Consider the following 12483-nt stretch of genomic DNA (forward strand, 5'->3'; position numbering starts at 1 on the left):
TTTACAGTTCCTGCGGTGGCAGGGGAAAGTGCCAGAATGGGAGGGTGGGTCGTAGGGGGGTGTGGACCTGACCAGGTAGTCACGGAGGGAACGGTCTTTGCGGAGGGCGGAAAGGGGTGGGGAGGGAAATATATCCCTGGTGGTGGGGTCTTTTTGGAGGTGGCGGAAATGTTGGCGGATGATTTGGTTTATGCGAAGGTTTATAGGGTGGAATGTGAACACCAGGGGCGTTCTGTCCTTGTTACGGTTGGAGGGGTGGGGTCTGAGGGCGGAGGTGCGGGATGTGGACGAGATGCGTTGGAGGGCATCTTTAACCACGTGGGAAGGGAAATTGCGGTCTCTAAAGAAGGAGGCCATCTGGTGTGTTCTGTGGTGGAACTGGTCCTCCTGGGAGCAGATATGGCAGAGGCAGAGAAATTGGGAATACGGGATGGCATTTTTGCAAGAGGTAGGGTGGGAAGAGGTGTAATCCAGGTAGCTGTGGGAGTCGGTGGGTTTGTAAAAAATGTCAATGTCAAGTCGGTCTCCTTGACACCGGTAACGAGAGGGTCACATATTGAACCAAGTGACAAACGAACAGGAGTTGGATGAAGATTTTGCACAAAGCTATAGTTATCTGAAATGTAATGACTGGAACGGAGGCTAAAACAGCTTCAACCAAACTCTTCAAATGGATAAATACTGAAAAAGAAAAATATGCAGTGCTCTGGAGAAATAGCAAGGAATGGGACTAACAATAGTTCTTTCACAGCAGGCCTAGGTGTGATGGCACAAACAAACAGTCTCCTTTGCTGTTTTATTCTATAATTAGAAGTACAATGTTTACAGAACTGAGGTCTACAGTTAACACCACTCTTGGAGCAAAATGTCCAAAGTAAAACATTTCAAAGTTCTGAAGGACAGTCATATTTGAGTTAACAGTTTCTTTCTCCACAGACGCTACCAGACCGGAGTTTCTCCAATAATTTTTTTTTGAGATCTCTCAGTAGTTCAGTGTGGATACCTAAAATGAATTTCAGTGCAGGTCTGACACCAGGCAGCTGACTAACTGGCACACAGGAAGAGGAGGAAATATTTCTACCCAGAAAACCTTTCTCAGTACTCAATTAGAACACAACTGATCTGTTAACTCAATCCATCCGGCTTAACGCCTTCACCCTTAACACCATTACGAATCACCAATTTATGTTAACTTTGACATTTCCAAGCGACCCCAAATCTCAGGAGCTTTTTGAGAGAGTGTTCCAAATTTCTACTTTCGTGTTTGAAGAAATGCATTCTGACACTACTCCAAAGGCTCAAAACCTCTAATTTTGGACAGCACCAGAGGAAACTTTTTCTGCTCTCACCTTACAACTCAAACTTTTCATTCAAACCATTCAAGAAAATATAATCCAGTCTGTGCAATTTCTCTTCATAACTTATAGAAAGGTCAGATAGGTCAATGGAGTAAGGTCTTATTCTCATGAGTCCTGAATGCGTTTCCATCACTATCCTCATGACACACAATCAATATGTAACTCCAGCTTCCCACCATCTCTTCCATTTTAAACTCCATACACATGGTATTGGTATGAGAGACAATTTTACAAGCATTTCCTTAAAATATTACAGTAACATTGAAGAAATTAACTGCAAATAAATCACCTGCGAGACTTGGGAAATTGCCAGGTAGCCTCGCATGGTTTTGGATGATATTCTGTATGCATGCTTTCACAACTTGTCAGAGAGCAGCAATCAGGCACAGCGAGGCAAGAAAAATAAATAGGCCAAATCGTTGATTGGCAACTCACTTGCTCTGGATCAACACTAGGATTCTCTCCCCAAGTACAGATGCCATTACCTCTCCCTCTGTGTTCAATGCATGAACACAGAGCATCACAAAGTAATCAACAGCACGGTTACAACTTAATTTTTTCAAGAGCTGTTGACTTCACCCAGCCTTCAACAACTCTGTTTCTTAATTTGTCACAAAAGTCTCACCACACTGGATTAAATACATAGAAGAAAGCTTCCCAAACCAAGGGTTGTGATCCCCAGTGGGAGTGGCTGATAAACTTGCGACTCCTAAACCTGCAATGGCAACAGGGACCAGCTGCGTGTCACAGAAGCGCTAAGTAGTGGAGTGGAACTCATTGGCCAAGTGTTCTGTCAATCATGATGAGCCAGTCACCACCACAGACCATCCCTTTTTACAAGCTTATCAATCAATGTCTGCTGTTGTTCTGAAGAACATCAATCATTGGTACATAGGGATGCCCAGAATCAACAATGTTCCTCTTTTTATTCATGCTTGCCTGGTATCCTGGATGACTGCTTGAGATTACTATCACTTCCTCAACCAGTGGTTGGAAATGGCTCCTTCCCCCCACTTCCTTCCCATCCTGTCAATGTCCATCTCCTGATGTAAACTGGCTGCAAAACAGCTCCTTCGTTCCCTCAAGCCCTGGATGTCAGAGGTCCAGTCACATTGCAGGAGAAAGTGAGGACCTCAGATGTTGGAGATCAGAGTCGAGAGCGTGTTGCTAGAAAAGCACAGCAGGTCAGGCAGCATCCAAGGAGCAGGAGAATCGATGTTTCGGGCAGAGCCCTTCATCAGGAATGACTGCAGGCTGCAAATAGCTTCTTCCACCAAGTCTAAGAAAGTGAGAATGATTGTGTGTGACAGAGTGAGAGTATAGGTATGTGCAACACTGTGTGAATGAATGAAAAGAGAAAGAGAGTGAGGAGTATCTCTAACAGACATAGTGAGTGATTGTGACGATGACAAAGGGAGTGCTAATAAGCATGTGAGCACTTAGAGAATAAGACAGAAAGACAGGCAGAGTCACAGTAAGTGGCTGAGAGTTATATGAAGCCAATACAAACTGAATCCCTCCCTCTTCCCACCCCTTCCAAAGGAAACGGTACTGACTGGTTGGTAAGTTCATTCTGATTGGTCAAGGCACTACAAATTGTTGTGATTGGATGCAATTTGGCATCTTGCACATGTCCTCACCAGTGGCAACTTGTCTCTCTTTTCATCAACATTTGAATTTAAACAAAATAACGAACTGCAGTTGCTGGAGATCTAAAACAAACAAAAAATGCTGGAAAAATTCAGCAAGCTGACAGGATTTGCAGAGAAAGCAAAGTTAACATTTTGAGTCCAGTGACCCAACAAAATGCTTTAAATCTTATTTAGTCAGACCAATCACTGCAATGGTCTGACAAAAGATGCAACGAGCTTTGCAGAATTTTCCAGAATATCGGTAAAATGTCAAAAGTGTTCTATTGTCTTGGGACATACAGCGAGAAAAGCACTAATATTACTGGAGTTGAAATTATTTGAAAAACATCAATGTAAACTTGCAGAGACAGTAGTTAAAGCTTGCTCCCTGAATTCCAACACCATAGCAGCAAAGGGACACAGGAGATAGCTGAATGCCCTTATTCTGCACCATATCACTCTATGATTCTGTAAATGACATTAACACCAGGTGTGCATATCTTTCATGTTCCTGTTGTAGCTCATAAACCCAGTTAATTTATCCTGTGAAGTCTAAACAACTAAATTGTCAATTTTCCATTACATGCCCTGTAGAAACACAAAAATCCCAAGTGTAAATATCTCACCGACAGCCTTGATTCAATCAATCAGACATTTTGCTTAAGTCAGAAAGTTGTAGATTTGAATCTCACTCAGACACTTCATGATATAATGTAAAAGAGGGCCTCTGTGGTGCAGTCGTAACATCTCATCTCTGCACCTGGAATCCCGATATAAGTCCCACCTGCTCCAGAGCTATCTAACAGCATATCTGAACAGGGTGGTCACAGAACATATATAATCTCTGATTGACCCAGGGTCAAAACTGAAAAAATGCTGCCCTGCTAAAGGTGCTGTCTTCTAGGTGAAATATTGAACCAATGTCCTGTTACCTTCTCGGTGGATGTGAGAGATCATTGTAACTGTTTGTGAAAGAGCAAGAGACTTTCCCCTGTCAAAATAAAAAACTGGATACTGGGAATCAGAAAAAAAACAGAAGTTGCTGGAAAAACTTCTGACCTTATGACGGAGGGAAGATGAATGATGAAGCAGCTGAAGATGGTAGAGTCTAGGACACTACATGAAAAAAAAAATCAGACTTTCCTGGATATCCTGGCTAACTTTCATCACTAAACCTTCTTCTGGAATCTTGCTATTCATAATTTTGCTGCTATTCATAATTTTTATTTTTCCTAACTATGTTTCATAGAACATAGAAAAGTACAGCACAGAACAGGCCCTTTGGCCCACGATGTTGCAAAAGTACTAGCTTGGCTGTAACGAGCTTTTGACAGTTCTAAAGTTATGAACGCTTGCTTTAGAAATGCAAATTGACTCTTTCCCTCCTCATACATTTGGTGTGGTTCTCACTGAGGTTTGTCCAGAACAGTTCTGTGATGTGTGACTCTGCTCCACCGTCTGTTCCCTGGGAAGCACACTAAGACAAATATCAACAGCGCCTGGAGGACCATCAATTCAGTGAAAGACGCCCTTTGGTCTGACTGAAACTTGTTGATCTTCCAGAGTTGACCTCAGCCAGACAGGCATATTTCAAGATCCAGGACGATGTGCTGAGGGATGCATTACAGCTTGGGGTAGCTGCTGCCAAGGCTCAGTGGAGAAAGGCCAGGCTTTAAGGTCTTTCTACCAAAGTTCTTTCAGTTATTGGACCCTCTCAATCCCTCAAATATATGCAAATCTAATCTTGTACAAGTCAGAAATGTCTTTGGTTTGTTTGCTGGATAGAGTTTAAGTCCAACGTTAGTTTGTTTATTCACATGATGCTGTATAGAATTGTGACTAGTGACTATCCATGTATATAAAGTCAGAAGTCACACAACGCCAGGTTATAGGAGAAAGTGAGGACTGCAAATGCTAGAGATCAGAGTCAAAAATCTGGTGCTGGAAAAACTTATTCTTATGCCCAAAACATCATTTCTCCTGCTCCTCGGGTGCTGCTTGACCTGCTGTGCTTTTCCAGACTCTCAACAGCAGGTTGTAGTCCAACAGATTTATTCGAAATCACAAGGTTATGGAGCCCTGCCCCTTTATCAGGACTGGTATTGCGTGACTTCTGACTTTGTTAAGCCCAATCCAGCACCTCCACGGTATGTATATAAAATATATTTTTATGAATAAAGAATATATTTGAAATAAAAAATAGAAACTTGATGGCAATCAGCCAATGGAAGGTCAGCCACATTTTGCTAACAAGACATTAACATAATGTTAAACATTAAATCTAACAGTAACCCTGGATAAGAGGTCCTTTTGTATTTTGTGAAAGGGATATCTGAGGTAGGGTGTGGATGGATTTCGGAGGGTTTAGCAGCAGGTTTGGCAGGCGGCCGGGGGACTTGGTTGGGGGTGGGAAAGAGAAGGAAGAGATGGACTGGGGGGGGTGGGCAGAACAGGGTGAACAACCGTCACCAGATCTCCATCCCACGGAAGACCCTCTCCTCCCCCCGAACCTGCACCCACAGAGTGTACCCCCTTAGTCTGCCCTCCCCACCATTCCCCTCCCTGGTACCTGCAGCCCCGGTGCCCCCTGGGCTGCTCACACTCTCCCAAACACACCAATCCCCCCACTCCCCCCCGTCCATGCTCGCTCCCTCACTCCCCCCTCACCCTGCCCCCGGGTGTAACCCCCTCACTCCCCTCCTCACCCTGCCCCCCCAGATGTAACCCCCTCACTCCCCCCCCCTCACCCTGCCCCCGGGAGTAACCCGCTCAGCCTGCCCCCCCCCCCCCCCCCGGGAGTAACCCCCTCACTCCCCCCTCACCCTGCCCCCGCCCCCCGGGTGTAACCCCCCTCACTCCCCCCTCACCCTGCCCCCCCCCGGGAGTAACCCCCTCACTCCCCCCTCACCTCCCCGGGAGTAACCCCCTCACTCTCCTCCCCCCCCCCCCCCGGGAGTAACCCCCTCCCCCTCCCCCCCCCCCCCCCGGGAGTAACCCCCTCACCCTCCGCCCCCCCTCACCCCCCCCCCCCCAGGAGTAACCCCCTCCCCCCTCCCCCCCCCCCCCCCCAGGAGTAACCCCCTCCCCCTCCCCCCCCCCCCCCCAGGAGTAACCCCCTCCCCCCCCCCCCCCAGGAGTAACCCCCTCCCCCTCCCCCCCCCCCCCCCCAGGAGTAACCCCCTCCCCCTCCCCCCCCCCCCCCCCCCCCAGGAGTAACCCCCTCCCCCTCCCCCCCCCCCCCCCCCCCCAGGAGTAACCCCCTCCCCCTCCCCCCCCCCCCCCCCAGGAGTAACCCCCTCCCCCTCCCCCCCCCCCCCCCCAGGAGTAACCCCCTCCCCCTCCCCCCCCCCCCCCCCCAGGAGTAACCCCCTCCCCCCTCTCCCCCCCCCCCCCCCAGGAGTAACCCCCTCCCCCTCCCTCCCCCCAGGAGTAACCCCCTCCCCCCCAGGAGTAACCCCCTCCCCCTCCCCCCCCCCCCCCCCCCCAGGAGTAACCCCCTCCCCCTCCCCCTCCCCCTCCCCCCCCCAGGAGTAACCCCCTCCCCCTCCCCCTCCCCCCCCCCCCCACCAGGAGTAACCCCCTCCCCCTCCCCCCCCCCCCCCCCCAGGAGTAACCCCCTCCCCCTCCCCCCCCCCAGGAGTAACCCCCTCCCCCTCTCCCCCCCCCCAACCCCCCAGGAGTAACCCCCTCCCCCTCCCCCCCCCCCAGGAGTAACCCCCTCCCCCTCTCCCCCCCCCCCCCCCCCCCCAGGAGTAACCCCCTCCCCCTCCCCCCCCCCCAGGAGTAACCCCCTCCCCCTCCCCCCCCCAGGAGTAACCCCCTCCCCCTCCCCCCCCCCCCCCAGGAGTAACCCCCTCCCCCCCCCCCCCCCCCAGGAGTAACCCCCTCCCCCTCCCCCCCCCCCCCCCAGGAGTAACCCCCCTCCCCCCCCTCCCTCCCCCCAGGAGTAACCCCCCTCCCCCCCTCCCCCCCCTCCCCCTCACCCTCCCCCCCCCCCCCCCAGGAGTAACCCCCTCACCCTCCCCCCCCCCCCCCCAGGAGTAACCCCCTCACTCTCCTCCCCCACCCCCCCCCACCCCCGGGAGTAACCCCCTCACTCTCCTCCCCACCCCCCCCCGGGAGTAACCCCCTCACTCTCCTCCCCACCCCCCTCCCCCCCGGGAGTAACCCCCTCACTCTCCTCCCCACCCCCCTCCCCCCCGGGAGTAACCCCCTCACTCTCCTCCCCACCCCCCCTCCCCCCCGGGAGTAACCCCCTCACTCTCCTCCCCACCCCCCACCCCCCGGGAGTAACCCCCTCACTCTCCTCCCCCACCCACCCCCCCCTCCCGGGAGTAACCCCCTCACTCTCCTCCCCACCCCCCCCCGGGAGTAACCCCCTCACTCTCCTCCCCACCCCCCTCCCCCCCGGGAGTAACCCCCCTCACTCTCCTCCCCACCCCCCACCCCCCCCCCGGGAGTAACCCCCCTCACTCTCCTCCCCACCCCCCCCCCCCCCCCCCGGGAGTAACCCCCTCACTCTCCTCCCCACCCCCCCCCCCCCTCCCGGGAGTAACCCCCTCACTCTCCTCCCCACCCCACCCCCCGGGAGTAACCCCCTCACTCTCCTCCCCACCCCCCCCCCCCCGGGAGTAACCCCCTCACTCTCCTCCCCACCCCCCTCCCCGGGAGTAACCCCCTCACTCTCCTCCCCCCCCCCCCCCGGGTGTAACCCCCTCACTCCCCCCTCACCCTGCCCCCCCCCCTCCCCGGGAGTAACCCCCTCACTCTCCTCCCCGCCCCCACCCCGGGTGTAACCCCCTCACTCCCCCCCTCACCCTGCCCCCCCCCTCCCCGGGAGTAACCCCCTCACTCTCCTCCCCACCCCCCACAGGAGTAACCCCCTCACTCTCCTCCCCCTCCCCCCCCCGGGTGTAACCCCCTCACTCTCCTCCCCCTCCCCCCCCGGGTGTAACCCCCTCACTCCCCCCTCACCCCTGCCCCCCCCCTCCCCGGGTGTAACCCCCTCACTCTCCTCCCCACCCCCCCCCCAGGAGTAACCCCCTCACTCTCTCCTCCCCACCCCCCCCCCGGGTGTAACCCCCTCACTCTCCTCCCCACCCCCCCCCCCGGGTGTAACCCCCTCACTCTCCTCCCCACCCCCCCCCCCAGGTGTAACCCCCTCACTCTCCTCCCCCTCCTCCCCCTCCTCCCCCTCCCCCCCCCGGGGGTAACCCCCTCTCGGCCCCGGTACCTGGAGGCCCGGCGCCCCCGGGTCCACCCCCGAGTCCAGGATGGCGATCACGGTGCCGCGGCCATCACACTCAGGCCTGCGGCTGATGAAGCTCATGGCCCCGGTCTCCTGTTTGGGAATCAGCGCGTGCAGAGGGAACCCCGATCCCGGGCCCGGACCCCGCTCCTTCCCCGCTCCCACAGACTCAGCCATCATCAGGGCCCGGACCAGCGCACAGCACACCCGCCTGACGACACTTCCGGGGGCGCCGCATGGCAACCGGGGGGGGGGGGGGGGGTCATGGCAACCGGGGGGGGGGGAGGGTGGGGTCATGGCAACCGGGGGGAGGGTGGGGTCATGGCAACCGGGGGGGGGGGGAGGGTGGGGTCATGGCAACCGGGGGGGGGGGGAGGGTGGGGTCATGGCAACCGGGGGGGGGGGAGGGTGGGGTCATGGCAACCGGGGGGGGGGGTCATGGCAACCGGGGGGGGGGGGGAAGGGGGGGGGTCATGGCAACCGCGGGGTGGGCATAGTAACCACGGGGGGGGGGCATGGTAATGGAGGGTTGTGCATGATAACAGGGGTGGGTGCATGGTAAAGGGGTGTGTATGGTAACAGGGCAATGCATGGTAACTGGGGGGGGCATAGTAATGGAGGAGTGTGCTAGGTAACGTGGGGGCTTGGTAACGGGGGGGGGGGTTGGGTTGCATGGTAATTGGGGTGCATGGTAACAGGGGGTACATGGTAACTGGGCTCCAAGTTAACGGGGGGAGTGCATGGTAATTGAGGTGCATGGTAATGGGGGCAGGGTAAAAGGGAGGTGCATGGTAACAGGGGGCATGGTACCGGGAGGTGCATGGTAACTGGGCAGGCATGGTAATGGGGGGGGTGCATGGTAACGGGGGCATGTTACAGGGAGGTGCATGGTAACAGGGCAGTGCATGGTAATGGGGGAGTGCATGGTAATGGGGAGTGTATGGTAACGGGGGCATGGTAACAGGGAGGTGCATGGTAACAGGGAGGTGCATGGTAACAGGGCAGTGCATGGTAATGGGGGAGTGCATGGTAATGGGGAGTGTATGGTAACGGGGGCATGGTAACAGGGAGGTGCATGGTAACAGGGAGGTGCATGGTAACAGGGCAGTGCATGGTAATGGGGGAGTGCATGGTAATGGGGAGTGTATGGTAACGGGGGCATGGTAACAGGGAGGTGCATGGTAATGGGGGTGTGCATGGTAAGGGGGGGTGCATGGTAATTGGGGGGGCATGGTAACAGGGGGGTGCATAGTAATGGGGGCATGGTAACATGGGGGTGCATGGTAACTGGGGGGCATGGTAACGGGGGAGTGCATGGCAATGTTGGGGGTGCATGATAACGGGGAGGGGGCAGTGCATGGTAACTGGGGGGGAGGTGCATGGTAACGGGAGGGGTGCATGGTAACCGGGGAGGTGTATGCATGGTAACGGGGGGGAGCGTGTGGTGGGGGGGAGGCGGCATGGTAATGGGAGGGGAATGGCAACTGGAGTAACAAGGTGGAGCATGGTAACGAGGAGGGGCATGATAATTAGGGGTGGCATGGTAATGGGGCAGGTCATGGCAACCTGGGGGGGAGGGGTCATGGTAATGGGGTCATGGTATGAGGGGCAGGCATGGTAATGGGGAGGTCATGGTAATGGGGGTGGAATAATGAGGGACAATGCTAATGGGGGGAGGGCATGGCAACCGAGGGAGGGTTGTCATGGTAATGCAATCATGGTAATGGGGGCACGGGTATGGTAATGAGGGGAGGTGGGAACAGGGTGCATGGTAATGACAGAAGGGTATGGTAACTGGGTGGACACAATAACGGGGGCATGGTAATGGGGGTCATAGTAACAGGGGTGTCATGGTAACGAGGGCATGGTAACAGGGGTGCCATGGTAACGGGGGCATGGTAATGGGGGACATGGTAATGGGGTGTAGATAGTAACAGGTGTCATAGTAATGGGGGGTCATGGCAACAGAGGTCATGTTAATTGGGGGAGGGCATATTAGCAGGGTAACCATGGCAACCTTCCAGAGCAGCTGACCATGTGGAACCTTATCAAATGCCTTACTGAAATCCACACAGACTAGATCTACTGTCCTGCCCTCGGCAACCATCCTGTTCAATGGACCATTGCTATCTACGGGATAAGAGCAATTATTTTTATTCATTTGTGCGATATGGTTTGCCTAGCATTTATTGACTGATGATGAATGGGGAACTTGCAGGTGGTGGTGTTTCCATGTACAGTGGTGAGCCCGGATTCCGAACGCCCCATTGTTCGAAAAAATTGGAATCCGAACAAGTATTTCGAGAAAATTTTGCCCTAATATCCGAACACATTTTCAGAATCCGAACACCACGTACCATTCAGGTTGCACATTGTTTGTTCAGTTCGTCCCGGGAAGTAATCGTGAAAGCATCTCTTGTGTGTCCATCACTCGTTTACCTTGTGCTTTCATCTTGATCTGTGCTTTTTTTTAATAATCACCCTTGTGCATTCACCATGGCACCCAAGAAGAGCAAATAAGTACTTCCCCCATTAGCACTCCTCACTAAGGTAAATGAAGTTATTTTCATGTTAGTACATTTATTTCTTGCTTTTATTATTATTACTTGATATTTAGGTCATTTACTCACCCTTATTTCACCTTAACCATGTGTATTTGCAGTTACAAGTGTCTTGAAAATGTTTTTTTTGGGTCCAGAAATGGATTAATTCACTTTCCATTATTTTTTATGGGGAAAATAGTTTCGGAATCCAAACTTTTCGCAATCTGAACAGTCTCCTGGAACTAATTAAAGTCGAATTCTGAGGCACCACTGTATCTGCTGTCCTTGTCCTTTGAAATTAAAAATCACATAACACCAGATTATAGTCCAACAGGTTTATTTGGAAGCACGAGCTTTCGGAGTGCTACTCATTCATCAGGTAGGTGTGGAGCATTAGACACAGAATTTATAGCAAAAGATTACATGAAATGATATATTGAAACCTGGATTATTGTTAAGTCTTTCATCTTTTAGAATGGGTTGCAGGTTTTGGTTCATTAATATGTAATTCCCAGAATTTATTTTAAGTCACCTACCCAGATGAAGGAGCAATACACTGAAAGCTAGTGCTTCCAAATAAATGTTATCTTTACAGGTAGTTCTCCTATAATGCAGTAGAGTCACAGAGTCATAGAGATATACAACATGGACACAGACCCTTCGGTCCAACCCGCCCATGCCGACCAGATATCCCAACCCAATCTAGTCCCACCTGCCAGCACCTGGCCCATATCCCTTCAAACCCTTTGTATTCATATACCCATCCAAATGCCTCTTAAATGTTGCAATTGTACCAGACTCCACCACTTCCTCTGGCAGCTCATTCCATACACGGACCACACTCTCTGTGAAAAAATGCCCCTTAGGTCTCTTTAATATCTTTCCCCTCTCACTATAAGCCTATGCCCTCTAGTCCTGGACACCCTGACCCAAGGGCAAAGACTTTGTCTATTTATCCTATCCATGCCCCTCATAATTTTGTAAACCTCTATAAGGTCACCCCTCAGCCTCCGACACTCCATGAAAACAGCCCCAGCCTGTTCAGCCTCTCCCTATAGCTCAGATCCTCCAACCCTGGCAACATCCTTGTAAATTTTTTCTGAACCCTTTCAAGTTTCACAACATCATTCTGATAGGAAGGAGACCAGAATAGCATGCAATATTCCAACAGCGGCCGAACCAATGTCCTGTACAGCCGCAACATGACCTCCCAACTCCTGTACTCAATACTCTGACCAATAAAGGAAAGCATACCAAACGCCTTCTTCACTATCCTATCTACCTGTGACTCCAAATTTCAAGGAACTATGAACCTGCGCTCCAAGGTCTCTTTGTTCAGCAACACTCCCTAGGACCTTACCATTAAGTGTATAAGTCCTGCTAAGATTTGCTTTCCCAAAATGCAGCACCTTGCATTTATCTGAATTAAACTCCATCTGCCACTTCTCCGCCCATTGGCCCATCTGGTCCAGATCCTGTTGTAATCTGAGGTAACCCTCTTCGCTGTCCACTACACCTCCAAATTTCGTATCATCTGCAAACTGACTAACTGTACCTCTTATGCCCGCATCCAAATCATTTATGTAAATGACAAAAAGTAGAGGACCCAGCACGGATCCTTGTGGCACTCCACTGGTCACAGGCCTCCAGTCTGAAAAATAACCCTCCACCACCACCCTCTGTGTTCTACCTTTGAGCCAGTT

General features: G+C 52.9%; 1 protein-coding gene across 1 annotated transcript in view; it reads right to left on the reverse strand.

Moving 5' to 3' along the window:
* The window catches only part of LOC140496086 (tripeptidyl-peptidase 2-like), a 134982-nt gene extending 126543 nt beyond the window's left edge, over positions 1-8439 (reverse strand). The window contains exon 1 of the mRNA XM_072595620.1: positions 8223-8439. Coding sequence (XP_072451721.1) covers positions 8223-8417 — 195 coding nt within the window. The 5' untranslated portion in view covers positions 8418-8439. The remainder of the gene's footprint in view (positions 1-8222) is intronic.
* Between the last annotated feature and the right edge of the window lie 4044 nt (positions 8440-12483).

This window comes from Chiloscyllium punctatum, chromosome 25, assembly GCF_047496795.1.
Source record: "Chiloscyllium punctatum isolate Juve2018m chromosome 25, sChiPun1.3, whole genome shotgun sequence".
In the NCBI taxonomy this organism is placed as follows: domain Eukaryota; kingdom Metazoa; phylum Chordata; class Chondrichthyes; order Orectolobiformes; family Hemiscylliidae; genus Chiloscyllium; species Chiloscyllium punctatum.